At 41.9% G+C, this 17326-nt stretch overlaps 1 protein-coding gene across 1 annotated transcript in view; it reads right to left on the reverse strand.

Moving 5' to 3' along the window:
- Positions 1–276: 276 nt before the first annotated feature.
- tmem201 (transmembrane protein 201) overlaps positions 277–17326 on the reverse strand; it is a 35305-nt gene continuing 18255 nt past the window's right edge. Inside the window, exon 11 of the mRNA XM_084333774.1 lies at positions 277–3333. Within this exon, the coding sequence (XP_084189900.1) occupies positions 3236–3333 (98 nt within the window). The 3' untranslated portion in view covers positions 277–3235. The remainder of the gene's footprint in view (positions 3334–17326) is intronic.

A 17326-nucleotide genomic window follows, 5' to 3' on the forward strand; every position in this document is an offset into this window, starting at 1 on the left:
TTTGTAAAAACCAAAAGGTAGAAAGACTGAAAATAATTAAAGGCATGATGTGCTTTTATGGCCAGAAGGTGGCGTACTTAACAAAGCTTGCCGATCCTGGCCCTACATACAGGTCTGCCATTCTATCTGCCAGCTAGAATTGCTATTGATTTTTGTAACTAGATGAGTCTGGCGGATGCTTTACATGTAAAATTAAGTAATGCTGAAATGCAAGACTGGAGCATCATGGTACAAACTGTACACAAAACAGTTTATTAGAAATACTTTATTAGCGTAAGGAAGTATGAATTCCGCAAAATAAATTAAATAACAAAACAGTCAAACCTGTTCCAAACACTGAAAACATTACAATTATGTTACAGAACTGCACTGTTGAGAAATGCACACAGTAAAATAAAAACCCCTCCATTCATTAGTGACAACACAATATTCAGAACAGAACATCTGCACATGCTTCTTGTGAAAATGTGAATGTGAAATTTGCCAGTGTTGATTGATTTAACTACATGTCTACAAAGCGAAGGGCCAATGGCAGTACAGGTACGGTCATCACCTGCCGGTCTCAAAATGTAATGCAAACATGAGGTGTGCCTCCTCCCCCCCCCCCAGACATACAGTAGGGTGGATAGACGCATACATACTGTATATAACATGATTACACATGAATGTATGAATGCTAAATCTCCTATACATATGGTAGTGGGAGGGGGATTATTTATTTTCCTTCAAAACCTCAGGAACTGGATACCAATGTCATCCCTGAACCACACATGCAATGCTCATGTTTTCTTAATTAAAAGTTCTTGCTTATTTTTTATTTTTATTTTTCAAATGTCATAACATCACAAAGAATTCTAGAATTACTTTAATGGAAAATCATTATGTAGATCTCAGATAAAAAAATTAAATAAATCCTAAATATAATTTTTTACATTATAAAATATATGTATATGTATAACAAAATGTGCAAAGATTCCAGGGGGGCACAAACCTTACTATATATACACACACACACATAACATTAACATGTGCTTTTTATATGCAAACATGCATAAATGCATTATCTGAACATAGTCACATGCGCCAGAGGTGTACTGTGTTCTGATTCAATTCATATTCTTTTTAACAAAACATTTAATGCATTGTTGCATATGAAAAGTATTCACTTAAGACAATCATGTATGCTCAACTATATAACTTCTAATTGAACATATAAAAAAGACATTCATCTTGAAGACAAGTTAGTTCAATTATAAGGATAAAATAAGTAAATATTCTCAAAAACCAGGTTGAATCATTCAATAAATAAACATTAAAAAGTTTAGTGTATGAAGAGCACAGGTTTCTGACTGAGGATACAAGACATACCCATGTTTCAGATATGGAGAAATGTATTTATTAAGAGTCATTCATTGTAATACAATTCCCATAACTGAACAAGAACATCTATACTTTTCATATGCAAGCATACATACTAGCATTATGTGAATAATCATAAAATGTACTTTCTCTTGTATAGACTGAATAAAAACCATAAATACATTTCTCAAAAACAAATGCTATTGCCCCTGACCTAAGCTAAATACTGAAATTGTAAGTTGAAAATCTGTAACTTATGTTCCGAATATGCACAATGATCATTCATGTGCAAGCCATAAGAATAATGTGCGATTTATTCTCATTAGTTTCAGCTATCGTAGAAAACTATATTATGATTCAGTTGGTACAGGCAATATAATGGTACATATCAATATCAACCTGTTCACATAAGACATGAACTTCAGTGGAAAAGCAGCATCGGTTTGAACAATAAATGTCTATTGCACATTTCACATAGTAAAAGAAAAAAAAAGGCTATGCATGTATTACCCATCAGTGCTAAGAGTTGAACTTTTAAACGTAACAGTTATATGTGCGTCCTAGGGGTGTAACGGTATGTGTATACGTCCCGCGACTTCACAGTACGGGCGTCACGGTTCGGTACATCCAGCCATACGACACTAGGTGAAACTAGGGTTGCACATTTTACAAATGTATGCTCATTAATATCTTTACTTTACACTGGCTTACTAGCAGTCTTAACACAGAAGGTCATTTAACGTTGAATATCAAGCTTGTATTGCCACATTTAGATGAATAAAAAGAAAATTATTCAGCAGACAGAACAAATTAACGTGCACTCTGCACTGGGCTGTTTCTCCCCTCCCCCTTAATACAGGTGTCCCTGAAACAAAACCAACCATGAATGATATGTTTGTAACACAGCAGGGTCATTACAATAGGCTGAAAATGTTCATCGTTTTCTTGTTCGCCTAATAATGTTAACCAATGGAAAGACACACACGCACCAACTTTCTTCCGCGCTACCTTCCAGCTGATCTGGACTGGTCCTTTGAGCTCCTCTCCAGTCGAGCTGCTGCAGTGTTTAAATCCAAAATATCGATAAATCCTCTGCCATTGTTGTGTCTAGTCTTTCTTTCTCTGCTTCACGTGAAGTTAAATCTAGTCTAGAAGTGAAAGTGAAAGTATACACCGGTGGGGGCAGTAGGCAATTAATTTACTCAAGTGGATTCCTGAACACAGAATGACACCGTTAGCACTGACCGACTATCGCAGCAAGCCTAGGTGGAACTAAGTATACAGTAACTTAATATAAAATAATTATATTTTATAATAATAATAAATATATAATAATCATAAATATTGTTTTCCTGTTGTACCGAACTCGTACCGAACCGTGACCCCAAAACCGAGGTACATACCGAACCGTGGCTTCTGTGTACCGTTACACCCCTAGTGCGTCCACGTTCAAGTTAATGGAGTCAAATATTTGGACTTAGCAGCAGCGACAAACCCTACATGACAAAACGAGAGTTTTAAGTAATTTACAATCACAAATTTAACAGCGCAATTTGGGATTTTACGGCACTCTTTGAATTTTGCATTTCTCCGATCAGAAAGAGATGTGCGTTAAAAAAAACAAGAAAAACCTCTCGTTACTCAGCGTTAGTATCTTTGGCTAAGCAGGAGCAAAACCCAAACGGTTCCTACCAGAGAGGCTCAAAGACATTCTCTGGTCCTGCCGGAGGAGCCGTGTCCGTGAGCCAGACGGGGCTGAAGGACCCGGGGAGACAGTACAGCAACAGACGGGGCTGAAGGACCCGTGGAGACAGTACAGCAACAGACGGGGCTGAAGGACCTGGGGAGACAGTACAGCAACAGGCCCGGCGGCGACTCATCTCCAGTTGTGGTACAAGTAGAGGGAGGTGAAGAACAGGTTGCTGCTCAGGCTCACAAACAGAAGCCCCGGCCAGAGACACCGCTTCACCAAACCTGCCGACGGCACCAGACGAGAACAATAACATAAGACACAACCTAATGACGGTCGTGAGTAAATAATATTAGGGGTGCGATCATACCACATTTTCAGATTCAATACGTTGCAGATTCTGACGTCACAATTAGATTCTTCATGCATAAAAATACACATACATAACCAATGGAAATGAGCCTTAAACATTATGCAGTAGCCATACCTTAACAGGGAGAAAAATGTGACTTCTACATTTCTATACACTCTCAAGAGGACGTAATCAGAGTAGCTCCCAAACACTGGAATACACAAACATCATGTAGAATGTGCACTTTTAATTTTGATACTTAAGTACATCCATATTTCTCTACTATTTACTTAAGTAGGACTTTTACTATTTGACCAGAGCACTGTTTTACTTTTATCTAGGAATTTCTACTTTTACTTAAAGTAAAGAAACCGTGTACTTCTTCCACCACTGCAGGGAACTGGATTAAATAAGCAAAGGAATTCACCCAGATTTTCATACTATGCGCCAATTGTGCATTTGTGATATTGCTGACTTAAGGGGAATGTAAGCCTTTAAGAAGTCATACTTTCTCAACATGCACCACTCTTCCATAAAGCTAGAAATCAATAAAAAAAAACTCAAATGTATTATTTCATTCAAATGTAAAATCTAGGGCTGCTCCATAGACAAAGAATGGGGTCTTAAATGGCCATAAAGAGTTCTCACACCCAAATGAGGTTCATATTCTAGCATTGCAAAATAGGTCTGAGTGGAATCCGGGTGACATCACAAATGTTGGTGGTCTCTCAATGATGTATAGCTCTAGGAGAGAGTGGTGCATGCTCCCAAATATTGACTGACTTGTCCAAGGGCACAGGAATAACATGCAGTGTGTGGCTGGTGCCACGAGGCGGCTATCCCAGTGGCGTGTTGCTTTTTAACAGCGGAGCAGTGCAAGAATGTGACAATGTGACCATGTGAGCGCGAGAGAGCGGCAGTGCGGAAATAGGCTGTCTATTGCCATTCTCTAAGACAAACGCTAACCTTAAACAGCTCCTTAACAGTGCCTAAACTTAACCGTTCTAACCTTAACCAACTCCGAAACAATGCCTAACCTTAACCTTAACCATGCCTAACCTTAACCTTAACCATAGAAAGAATATTGCCATTCTCTAAGACAAACTCTAACCTTAACCAGCTCCTTAACAGCGCCTAAACTTAACCGTTCTAACCTTAACCAACTCCGAAACAATGCCTAACCTTAACCTTAACCATGCCTAACCTTAACCTTAACCATAGAAAGAATATTGCCATTCTCTAAGACAAACTCTAACCTTAACCAGCTCCTTAACAGCGCCTAAACTTAACCGTTCTAACCTTAACCAACTCCGAAACAATGCCTAACCTTAACCTTAACCATGCCTAACCTTAACCGGCGAAAGAATACACGTTAAAAAAAAATTGATGGGATTCGAACTAGTCACCAACGGACCGCAGGACCGCTGCGCTGCCAGGTGAGCTGAGCTTCGAATGAAAATCATGGCGGATTAGGGCTACATAATGCCGCAAGCTCTGCCACTCCGCTCGCTCCACTCTGCGGTTGCCGCGCCTGCCACGGGGCGTGTCGCAGCCAATCAGGGAAAACGCGGAAGCAACGGCAGCACTGCTCCGCTGTTAATAAGCAATAGGCATCCCAGTGAGTGACCAACAGGAAAACAGATGGCAATGACAGCATGCTTGGTAGGCCAGTGGTAAAAGATTAAAAAAATAAAAAACGTAAACATTATGTCAAACTTGAAAAGTAATTGAGTATAGCCCAACTTGACTGGAGTACGATTGGAATTATGTGCAGGAGAATTTAATAATTATGGCATGAGAATGAAAGCCTTTTTAAGTGTCATCTGGGACATAAGTCTTGGGATATTGATTGAGCAAACTATGACAAGAGGACAGACGGAAACCATTTCTATACATGTGTGCGAGTATAGTGTGTCAGGCATTTTTTTTATTAACACATTCAGCGCCATGCCCGACTATAGTCGGGTTATCTCGCCAGCGGTTGAGCGCCAGAACCCGACTATACTCGGGTTATCGTTTTTTCTTTTATTCGATTTTAATATTCTATACCAGGGGTGCCCAACCTTTTTTGAACCAAGATCTACTTTTTAATTTGCCACCTAGCAGAGAGCTACCAGCCCAAATTTGACCTACTCTCGGCTAGTATTAGTAGTAATAGTAGAGTAATAATACCCATTCAATATGCAATATTTTCTGTCATGTGCATATTGAATGGGTATATAATAATTAAGGCTGTCAAAGTTTGTAATTTTTTTTTTACTAGACTTCACTCAGGTGTATTATTGATGCTCTCATTGATACTATGTTTGTTTCTGAAGTGTGTGTGTGTGTGTGTGTGTGTGTGTGTGTGTGTGTGTGTGTGTGTGTGTGTGTGTGTGTGTGAGAGATATAGAGAGAGAGGGGGGTGAGAGAGATGAGGAAGGGGCAAGTGAGAAAGAGAGCTGGGAGAGTGTGTGTGTGAGAGAGAGAGAGAGGGGTGTGTGTGATTACTCAGCCCTTGTGTGGGTGAATGTAACAAGTTCCTAACGTTTTCTTTCCCCTATTATTTCATGCACACTTTATTCATTGTTTTAAATTATTATTTTATTTTAAGTTATTTTGTGCATCACTCTGTTTTGAATTTGATGCAAATTTGCAATGCATGTGGGTAGGGATGCACCGAAAATTCGGCTACCGAAAATTATCAGCCGAAAATGGTTAAAAAGGCTCTTTCGGCTTTCGGCCGAAAGGGTTTTAGCACCGAAAATATATGACCGAAAGTCAAATAACGTGTTGTTGTGATGACGTCATCAAAACGCGACTACAGACATACCGGTAGCATGCGCAACATGTAACGTGAGCAGCTTGGCAGCTCTTCCTGCATTCTACAGCCTGTGATAACTAACTCCTCTTGGGAGTAGGGATGCCCCCCGAGGGGCGGAGCTGAGCGATCATGGAGTAGACGTGTTTTCACATGAGCTCCCTTCTACCGTGCTGAATATACGTTTCTCCCCATTAGTCTTTATTTTATTTTTATTTGTTTTTTATCTGTTTGCTAGGTCGTCGTGTTTAGTATACATTCATCAACTTTTTTCGACTTTCTACGATGGCGGGGGTGGAAACCAGAGCCATGAAAGAATTAGGCACGACACCGACACCGCCGAGCATGGCCGTACCGTCTCCCGCTGTCGGGGAGTTAAGCGAAGCTGTGCTCTTGGTCATGACCAAGCTACACGCAGACTCTGAGACACGCATCGCTGAAGCACAGAAGAAAGTACACGCAGACTCTGAGGCACGCATCGCTGAAGCACAGAAGCAAGTGCTGGCGGATTTCTGTATCAGCCTCCGTCGTGAGATATCAGAAGAAATACGGCTGGCGGTAGTCCCGCTGACAGACAAGATGGAGACGATTCACGCTGCCTCATCGGCTAATGCTAACGAACTAGCCATGCTAACGACGGAGGTATCATCACAGTGTGAGAAGATGGCGGGTCTTGAATCCGCCCTGCTGGCTAGGCAGGCTGAAGTCAACAAACTACAGTCGGCGATGGAGGAGATGCAGTCCCGGGATAGACGCCACAACGTCAGGATTGTTGGAGTACCGGAGACCAGCGGTGAAGGCCGTCTCTCTGAGACCATGCCCGAACTGCTGCAGAAGATACTAGGGACGGACGTCCTCCCCTCGCCTCCTATCTGTGAGTCGGCCTACAGAGCGGGCAGGTTTTCTCCCGGCGTGAACAAAGAACCGAGGCCCATCATAGTCAAGCTGAACAGACTCCAACAGAGAGAAATCATCATGCGGTCGGCTCGTACCAGAAGGGGTACTCTGAGGCTTGGCGATCACAAAGTGGCCATTTTCGAGGACTTTACACCGGAGGTTCAAGCTCAGAGAGCCGAGTACAAGGTGGTCCTGACTAAGCTATGGAGACTAGGCCTGAGGCCCACGTTATTCGCTCCCGCGAAACTATCTGTGTTGGAGAAGGTCGGTGGTCAGCGTTTGTTTTGGTCGTTGGCTAAAGCGAAGGAATATCTCGCGAAGACACCCGAGTCTGTTGCTTGATATCTATGGAGGGTTGTTTTGAGCTTTGGTGATCCAAGTAGATGCCAAGGTCGGTTGAATATGCATAAACAATATTTGATAACAGGTTGGGTCGGGTATGGCTTGCACTTAATGGCTATATGGTTATATGGCTTGCACTCTAGCCATTACCCTCTCTTCCTTTCTTTTTTCTTTCCTATTGTCGCTGTTTTTATGTCATCTATATGCGCGATTTAAATGTGATCCGGTTCTACCTTGGACTAACTGCTGACTCGCCTTAATTTTGTTTTGAATTTTCCGTGAGGCACTTATGCTATAACGTTGATACATTAATATGCAGACTCCAGGGTAGATGGTTACAGGTTGATGCTGAGTAATTATATAATAATTAGTGTCGCTGTTTTAAGGGCAATTGAATGAGCAATTAACCTGTGACCCGAACCTGCCTTGGACTATCGGCTGGGATGCTTTAATTTAATTTTGTATTGAATTTTCCTATATGTTTTAATGGCATTTGAATGAGCAATTTAAATGTGATCCGGTTCTACCTTGGACTAACTGCTGACTCGCCTTAATTTTGTTTTAAATTTTCCGTGAGGCACTTATGCTATAACGTTGATACATTAATATGCAGACTCCAGGGTAGATGGTTACAGGTTGATGCTGAGTAATTATATAATAATTAGTGTCGCTGTTTTAAGGGCATTTGAATGAGCAATTTAACTGTGATTCGATCCTACCTTGGACTAACTGCTCCGACCGATATCTTTATTGAAACAATGTATGATGACAGGTGGTGTCAGGTGTTGCCTATTACCATCCCCGGATTGATTAATGAATGATTGTGTTTAATTCTAATCTTACATAGGTTGGGTCATTTCAGCCGTTGTGCCTGATCAGAGGGACGGCTAAAGGGGTGCACTTTGACCATAACCTTTTTTTTTTCCCTTCCTCCTTTTTTTTGTCATTGTTTAATTGACACTGTTCACACAATTTTGCACAATTAACCTGTGACCCGAACCTGCCTTAGACTATCGGCTGGGATGCTTTAATTTAATTTTGTATTGAATTTTCCTATACCTTTTTGGGCTATAACAATGTGATGTTGAAGCGCAGATTCCGAAATAGAGGGCTGCAGGTTGATGCGGAGTTATTATTTAATAATGGCTATTTTTACCATTATGGTTGTCTCATGTTGGGGCCAGGGCTCAGGTGGTTTTCGACCGATATCTTTATTGAATTTTATTTTATTATTATTTGTGTTTATTGGACTAGTGGGGGTTTACTCAGGGGTTTATCTAGAGGGGGGTGGGAGTGGGAAGCGTCTTATTGATCCATGTCTCTAGTGGGAAGTGATAGGAAGATGACCATCCTCAGTGGGTGGGGCATAGGGTGGGGATTGGAGAGTGGGTATAGAGGAACTTATAGTAGGACGGGTGGGTTAGGGTTTAGAGTAGAAGGAGGGGGGGCTGTAGCTGGGGTGGTATTTTTATGTGTTCTATGTACTGTTGTCTTATATATGTGTAAGTGTTCCTCCTCTGAACTCCTGGGATTGACCGTCCGGGCCCGCCGGGATCGGCACCTCTGTACTCAGCCTGGCTGCACGGGTATGTTCTCTACGCACTTATACAAGCTCGACCATGGCTAAATTGAATATTTTAATTTGGAACGCAGGAGGGCTTAACGCCCCACACAAGCGTGCCAGTGTCCTTTGGCTATTGAAGAGGAGAAATATTGACCTTGCTCTCCTTAGTGAGACGCATTTAATGGTAGGTGACGTGTCAAGACTGGCAAATCGGCAATATCACGTTATCTCCGCATCCTCAGCCGATGATAAGACGAAAGGAGTAGTCATAGTTACAAGACGTAACCTTGATATCAAAATCTTGGATGTATGGTCGGACACGGAGGGAAGGATTACTATAGCAAAAGTTGAATTCTTGCATAGGAAGATGGCTATAATAGCATTGTATGCTCCTAACACATTTGATTCAGCGTTCTATAATACAATCACGAAGAATATGTTGGAACTTAATGGATACGCTCTCATTGTGGGTGGCGATTTTAATGCGTGCTGGGATGCGGAGATGGATAGGTCTGGGCCCTCTGAAACGAGCGACCAGAAACGGGCCTCTAAGGCCCTCAGGATGTGGGCCAAAGACACAGGGCTCTCAGACCTCTGGCGCTTATGCAACCCCACCCTCAGAGATTACTCTCACCTGTCAGCCAGACACAAAAGCTTCTCTCGAATTGACTATGCATTCGCGTCCCCTAATATGTTTGATAGTTTCGATGTCTCATTGGTTCCCTTGGCTCTCTCAGACCACAAGGGGATTTTCCTTACGGCAACCTTTGGCAGGCTCTCCGCAAGAGCTCCCAGATGGCGTTTTAATTCGACCTTGCTAAAGAACGATGACTTCTGTTCTGAGTTCAGGAGTAAACTAGCAGAATTTTTGCAGATCAACGTTGGCACAGTAGAAGACCCTAGGGTCCTGTGGAACGCATTGAAAGGATTCATCAGGGGTCATGTCACACTATTTGCCTCCAATTTGCGAAAATCCCGGTCAAAAAAGCTAGAAGGACTGGAATCATTATATGCGGACCTATACGCATCCTTGCAAACTGACTATAATGAACGACTAAACACACAACGTAAGATAGTCAAAAAAGAAATAAACTCCATACTTAAACAACAGTCTGAGTTTTTGATACATAGGACAAGACAAAATTACTATTTTCACGGCTCCAGACCTAGCCATCTATTGGCAATGAAAATACGCTCAAATGATCATTTCTCAGATATCCCCTCGATTAGGACGAGCCAGGGTGCAGTCACTACTGATTCGAAAAAGATCAATGACACTTTTAAAGAGTTTTACTCACAGTTATATAGCTCAGAGGGTAATCTGGATGACTCTAGATTTGAATCGTTCATCGGCGGGCTTGAGATACCCCACATTTCTGAGGAAGAGGCCAAGGAACTGGGGAGACCGATTACTCTCGTAGAATTGAGGGAGACTATTGTTGAAATGCAGAGGGGTAAGGCGCCAGGCTGGGATGGTATTCCACCCGAAGTGTATTTAGCTTTCTGGGACCAACTGGGCCCATTGATGCTCGATATGATCAATTACGCTATCGAACAAGGGGAGTTCTCAAGAGATGTCAATATGGCGTTGATTTCTTTACTTCTCAAAAAGGACAAAGATCCCAATGATTGTGGTAGCTATAGACCCTTGAGTCTTCTCGGGGCCGATTTAAAGGTGTTTGCCAAGGTGCTGGCCCGTCGCCTGCAGAGATTTATGTCTGTATTGGTACACTGCGATCAAACTGGTTTTATCCCGGGGCGTCTGGCTGCAGATAATCTTAGGAGGCTGTTGCATGTAATCGATAACAGTAAAGACAATACAACTCCATCCACAGTTCTGTCTTTGGATGCCATGAAGGCGTTTGACAGACTTGAGTGGTCATACCTGTGGAAGGTACTTGAGGTCATGGGTCTTGGAAAGAGTTTTATTCATATGATTAAAGTCCTGTATGCCTCGCCGTCTGCGATGATACTGACAGGCAAAAACTGTTCCACACTCTTTCCAGTCTCCAGATCTTCTAGACAGGGTTGCCCTCTGAGCCCGGGACTGTTCGCGCTTTCCCTCGAACCTTTGGCCCAATTTATTAGGCAATCGGAGGACATCGTCCCCATAATGGTCAACAATACTCCACACAAAATTGCTCTCTATGCGGATGACCTGCTGATTTTCATGGACGACCCCTCCCGGTCGGCCACAAAATTATTGAGGATAATCGACGACTTTGGTAAATTGTCAGGTTTTAAGATTAACTGGAACAAATCAGCCTGCCTACCTCTTAATGAACTGGCCAAGGCGGTACGACTACCAGCTGATATCCCCATAGTAGAACATTTTAAATACCTGGGCATAGAGATATTCCCCACGCTGAACCAAACTACTAAGTACAACTTCACGGGTACTTATGATAAAATACGCCAGGATCTAGACAGGTGGTCGTCCCTTCCTAACTCCTTACAAGCCCGGGCTTCCATAATCAAAATGAACATCCTGCCTAGGATAAATTTTATTAGCTCAATGCTCCCCCTGCCCCCTCCAATAGACCACTGGCGCAAGGTACAATCGATGGTATCTAAGTTTGTCTGGAATAACAAACGCCCGAGAATCAAAAGGGCTACTACTCAACGTAGGAAACAAGATGGGGGCCTCGCAATCCCTGATTTTAAACTTTATTTCTGGTCCTTTTCACTGAGACCTCTGATGTGCTGGCTAGACCCTGTAGAGGCTGTATCGTGGCGCTCCTTAGAAGCGGCGGCGGTGTCTCCGCTAAGATTGCAGGATGTAGTGTACTCCACTGTCTCTATTGCGAAATGCCGGCTGAGGTATGGACCGATCATAACTCACGTGATCCAAACGTGGCGTAATGTACAGAGGTCGTGTGGGGTTAAATGCCCTTGGCACCTGGACTCTCCAATTTTTAATAACCAGCAATTACTTGTTGGACACAAGCCGGTTAATATTCCTCAATGGCAAAGGAGGGGAGTGCATACTCTGGAGGATATTTATGATAAGAACGGCCTCCGTGCGTTTCAGGACTTAAGAGAATTTTATGATCTTCCCGGCGAGTCCTTCTTTCTTTACCTTCAACTAAGGTCAGCACTGAGGGCGCATGGCGTACCGTGGGCTCAAGCCTTGCACCCACACCCCTTCCTCAGGCTCATAGTGGACAGGACGACATCCAGAGGGTTTGTCTCCGACTTTTATACGCTCTTAATTCAATCCACGTATAAAAATTTATCATTGGATACAATCTGGCGTGTGGATATCCCGGAGTTGGACCCCGAGTTTGACTGGGATGATGTTTGGGCAAATGTGGCATTATCTTCCCGCAACCCCAATCACCAGCAAATTAATTTTAATTATATTCATAGGACCTATCTTACACCTAGGAAGCTATTTGCTATGGGACTGATAACCGACTCTCGGTGCACTTTGTGCTCTCAAAAGGCCACTGGCACTTATATGCATATGTATTGGGATTGCCCACCAGTGGCCCGCTTCTGGAGGTCAATAACGGACAAACTTTCAGATCTGTGTGGCTTAACTATCCCATTCGCAGCTGTTACGCTACTCCTGAACGATATAACGACACTACCCGCGTCCGTACAACTGAAAAGGGTTGTCCTGGCGGGCGTCACAGCAGCGAAGAAGCTAATAGCAATGAGATGGAAGGAGCCTGAGAAGCTTACAATGATTAACTGGTCCCTAACTCTATTGGATGTGATTTATCTTGAGATATCCACAGCCCGGGTGATTGGGGTGGGGCAGGCTGGAATTGACCTGTGGTTCGCAGCAGCTGAGAAGGTAAAGACCGCAGTGTGCGGCTGAGCGGGGTTGGGGTGCGTGTTCGGGTGAGTCCGGCGGTCTCTTGGGAGGGGGAGGAGGAAGTGTTTTTGTCTGTCTTGTCCCTTGTCTTGTCATCTTGAGTTTAGCTGGGGATATTATGGGGGGGCAGCTATTTAACTAGTTCTTCACTGTTTGGCCACTTTTACACGGTCTCTGTGAGTCTATGGAACACCTACAGGTTTTTGTTTTTTCATGAAGGTTCATTGCTCTGGTTTCAGGTCGTGTTCCCCCAAAAAATGGTCCTTGTGGTGGGTTGGAGATGTACGTTTTATTAATATGGGGTCACACGGCCGGGAATCGGGACTGAACACTGGGAAAGACCATTTATTAGATAGTACCCCTTGGAATTAATTTAGTAGGTTGAACTCTGGTTTCTTTTCTTTTGTCTGTATAATTGTTAGTCATTATTATTATTGTTTTTGTTATTTTCTTGTGAAGTTCTATGTATTGTGATTGTGGTTAATGTGTTGTCTTGTTTCGTGAGAATGTCAATAAAAAAATTTGATCAAAAAAAAAGGGATGCCCCCCGAAACCCGGTTCTAAACTAAATTAGAAAAAACCGGAGTATTGATCAGCTCCGACGTTAACGGTACTGCTATCAGTAGTCTAGGAGCGGATTAGCTACGGAGCTAACAGTGTACCATCCATCTGCGACGCAACGGTGGCAGCAACAGTGGACACTGAGTAATGTTAACGTTATGACGAGTTCATACTACACTACACGTATGAACTCGACATAACGTTAGCGTTACTCCGTTTAAATGAAGTGTTTAATTAGCAGCAATCTGTTGTTGAAAATGTATCGTTAAACCGGAAATGGAAATGCGAGGACAGGAAGTCGTCATCAATCGTTGTAGTCTTTTAGTCTTAACAGTCTGGAATTAATGTATGCATTCAAAAGTGCTGAATAAATGTTTTATGGGCCCATAATAGTGATTATTAATATTATTTAAGTTAAGTTTAGCCATAATCATGTCTTTTGCCATAATCAGGTAGCTAAAAAAAAAACATATATATTTATATTAATCATTTTCGGCCTTTCGGCATTCGGCCAACTGTTTCCTATTTTCGGTATCGGTTTCGGCCAAGAATTTCCCATTCGGTGCATCCCTACATGTGGGTCATCCTTTTGTGTTAAATGGCTGCATAAAGCAAGCATTTGTTGACTCGCATGTTGATAAGAGTATTAAAACTTGGAACTTGAAAAAGATCTGTTTAAGGTAAAAAAAAAAATTAACTATGGACAATCATGCGATTAATCGAGTTAAATATTTCTATTAACAGCACTAATAATAATATGATATTTTATATATCATTGTAATGGTGTAGTGTAGGAATTACAAGAATGTTATTAATGAAATGAATTAATATGATCAAACAGAATTGTTTCTGTATACACATTTATAAAACGATCAAGGCATATTTAGCAATTTTTTATGCGTTCACATGCGCTTTTCAAGAATAAACAAAAACGAAGGGTGTGCTTGTACATTTGAACTTAGTTCCATGATACGTGGCTGCGTTGTGCTGAGAAAAAGGCACAGATCCGCTTCTACTCTGAGGCGAGATCTGTATTTATTTTGTATTAATGTCAGAGCCGAGAACAGGAAAAGCTTTTTCAGCGCAGCATTACACAGCACCGGGTAGTCGTTCCGGACTGATATCCAGAACTTTGCGAGGGCCTGTCCAGTGAACTTGACTTTCAGTAGCTCGTCACACGAAAGATCGATCAACGCCAGAGACAGATAGACAGAGGGAGGCCTGTTGCGAGCGCCATGTGCAATGAACAGATCTTGGATCCAGTTTTTCAAATTGTCCATGCTCTCTCTTTCGGGGAAATAATTCCAAAATTTATCAATGAGCCCTTCTATGTGGCTACAGATGATGGGCTTCAAATCACCGTTTTAAATTCAGTTTCCAAGAGCCGCTGTAATTTACTTGGTTAAAAAGCTCTCGTTAGAAAGGATCTCGTAACACGAAACGCACTGTGGTCTTGGGTCATCTTGGGGGACCCTGATGTAAACAAGACGAAAGTCTTTCTCTGGTTTGCATCCCCTTAACAATTGTGTGTATTGAGCCGTACTGTATTGTACCCATTCTGCAATCTGTTAAAGGGGAACTATTTTACTATTTCTTTCACTATTTGGGCACTTTTACACAATTCCTGTGAGTCTATGGAACACCTCTGTAATATATATATTTTTTTTATTCATTGTTTTGTATTTCTAATCAAGTCCTCAAAAACAGCATTTTTCTACCTCAAGATCTCGAGCCGTTTTGAGCCTGGGCTGCAGGTGCAGGTGCAGGTGCCACTGTGTGCAGCTCATCTTGTATATCAACATTAACATGCAGCGGTGTCTTTATGACATCACATATCGCGCACATTTTCAGATGACTCAGTTCAGTGAGGGTGAATATTGTGAGAGGAGAATTGGAAGAATGCACCAATATGAGACATAGATCATATTAATATAAGTTCACATAGCTAGGAAACAATGCTAAACACTCAAAAAGGCCATTTATAAGATAGTTCCCCTTTAAATAAAGTTTTTCATTCATTCATCTTCTTGGCCAGTCCAAGTAAATCCATATGCCAAGTATTTAGGATCATAACTTATTTTACTCCGTTTCATAGTAGTTCTGGTATCGCTACTACTCAATTCTGCCTTTCTCTTGCCAGCATTTGGAACACACGCGCCGCTTCTGACAACAGACCTATCCATTGCGAGTGTCCAGGTTAAATTAATCAACTTTATCATCAGCTTTATATGCTTGGCCTGATTTGGAAATAGTATCGTGTCCAGGTGAGCAACGCGAACGACTTTAGCAAAATGCACATAGCGCTCCATAACTCAGCTTCCAGGAATTAGCCCGGATCACTCTGAAACTATACAATATTCACCAGGGTAGGGCTGACCCCTATTAATCGATTAGTCGACTAATCGGTCGAAAGGAGCCGTAGTCGACTGGCCAACCTCTTAGTCAAATATATATTAAAAAAAATTATAATAATAATAATAATTTTTTTGTATATAATTTTTTCCAAAAGAAAAGAGGCCTAGAAGCGTGGCTAACGCTAATGGCACGCATACCAGAGGCTAACTGCCTACGAAAACAGGCACAGAGGCACTGAAAGAGGATTTCACCCATCTAATGAACACACTAGACTAGACAAATATCAAGATGTATCCATTAGTGCAGGGGTTCCCAAACTTTTCAGGCCGGGACCCAGAAAATAAGGCGTCAGAGAGCCGCGGCCCAATGCACATCGTCAGGCTTTTTTCTTTTTTTTGCCAGGCGATTTAAGCCAAATATCACTTCAATCCTATTAAGTTAGTTCAAGTTAGTTATTCATTTATATGTGCTATTTATGAGAGGGCTAACTTGTTGCAAAATAATAATGATAATAATAATAGTCTCATTAAAATACTATTGTTGCTTCGGTTGTTTTCAGTTATTTAGTTTGAAATGTTCGTTGAAATAAGTAGATTTTTCGTTTTTGTTTATTTATTAAGTTAATATAAAACCATATAGTCACATTTTAGAATACAATAGAATAGAATTTTAGAATACAACTAGAAACACTGTCCTGGCCTGCTTCTAAGTTCAGTGGCCTGACAATTTTTTTATTTTTTTTGTCAGCCACTGAACTTAGAAGCAGGCCAGGACAGTGTTTCTAGTTGTATTCTAAAATTCTATTCTATTGTATTCTAAAATGTGACTATATGGTTATTATCTCGCGGCCCACCCATGGCTGCTCGCGGCCCACCTTTGGGTCGCGACCCCGACTTTGGGAACCACTGCATTAGTGGACCAATTGCATGCTTTTGCAGAGGACAAGAAGCCTTCAGTCGACTCCTTCAGACATTAAGCACCCCCCACAGCACAAATGGAATGATAAAAAAAATAAATAAATAAAAAAATTAAAAAAAGTTTTAAAATATACGTTTTTTTTTTTAAGTCGACCAATAGTCGACTAACGGCAAATTTTGGCCAATCCTAATCGACCATCCAAATCCTTAGTCGGGGACAGCCCTACACCAGGGGATAACACGAACGTATACATGAAATTTTTTTGTCTCCATAGCTATAATATACCGTAATCTTCTGACTATAAGCCACGGCTTTCCCCCCCATTTTTCGACCCTGCGGCTTATATAACGGTGCGGCTAATCTATGGATTTTTACAGCTAACTGGGCGCGCTCCATCAGCTCTGTGACCATCAGATCAGACTCCTAAATCTGCTGCAGCAGTGCACGCCTTGCCCCTCCTCCTCCCCCTCACAGACCCACGTCAACAAACCATTACGGCAAGAGTCTAGTGTATGAGCAGCTCAGAGCTCCTCTTTCAACATAACTGAAGCATTAAACAAAATTACCCAGTCAACGAACTATTCACTTTAGTTTATTAATGCATGAGGCGTTGTCTAATGTTATCTAGCTACTGATAGCTCCTGATAATATCAGTTTGGCATTCG

The sequence above is a fragment of the Notolepis coatsorum genome (assembly GCF_963971535.1).
Source record: "Notolepis coatsorum genome assembly, chromosome: 17".
In the NCBI taxonomy this organism is placed as follows: domain Eukaryota; kingdom Metazoa; phylum Chordata; class Actinopteri; order Aulopiformes; family Paralepididae; genus Notolepis; species Notolepis coatsorum.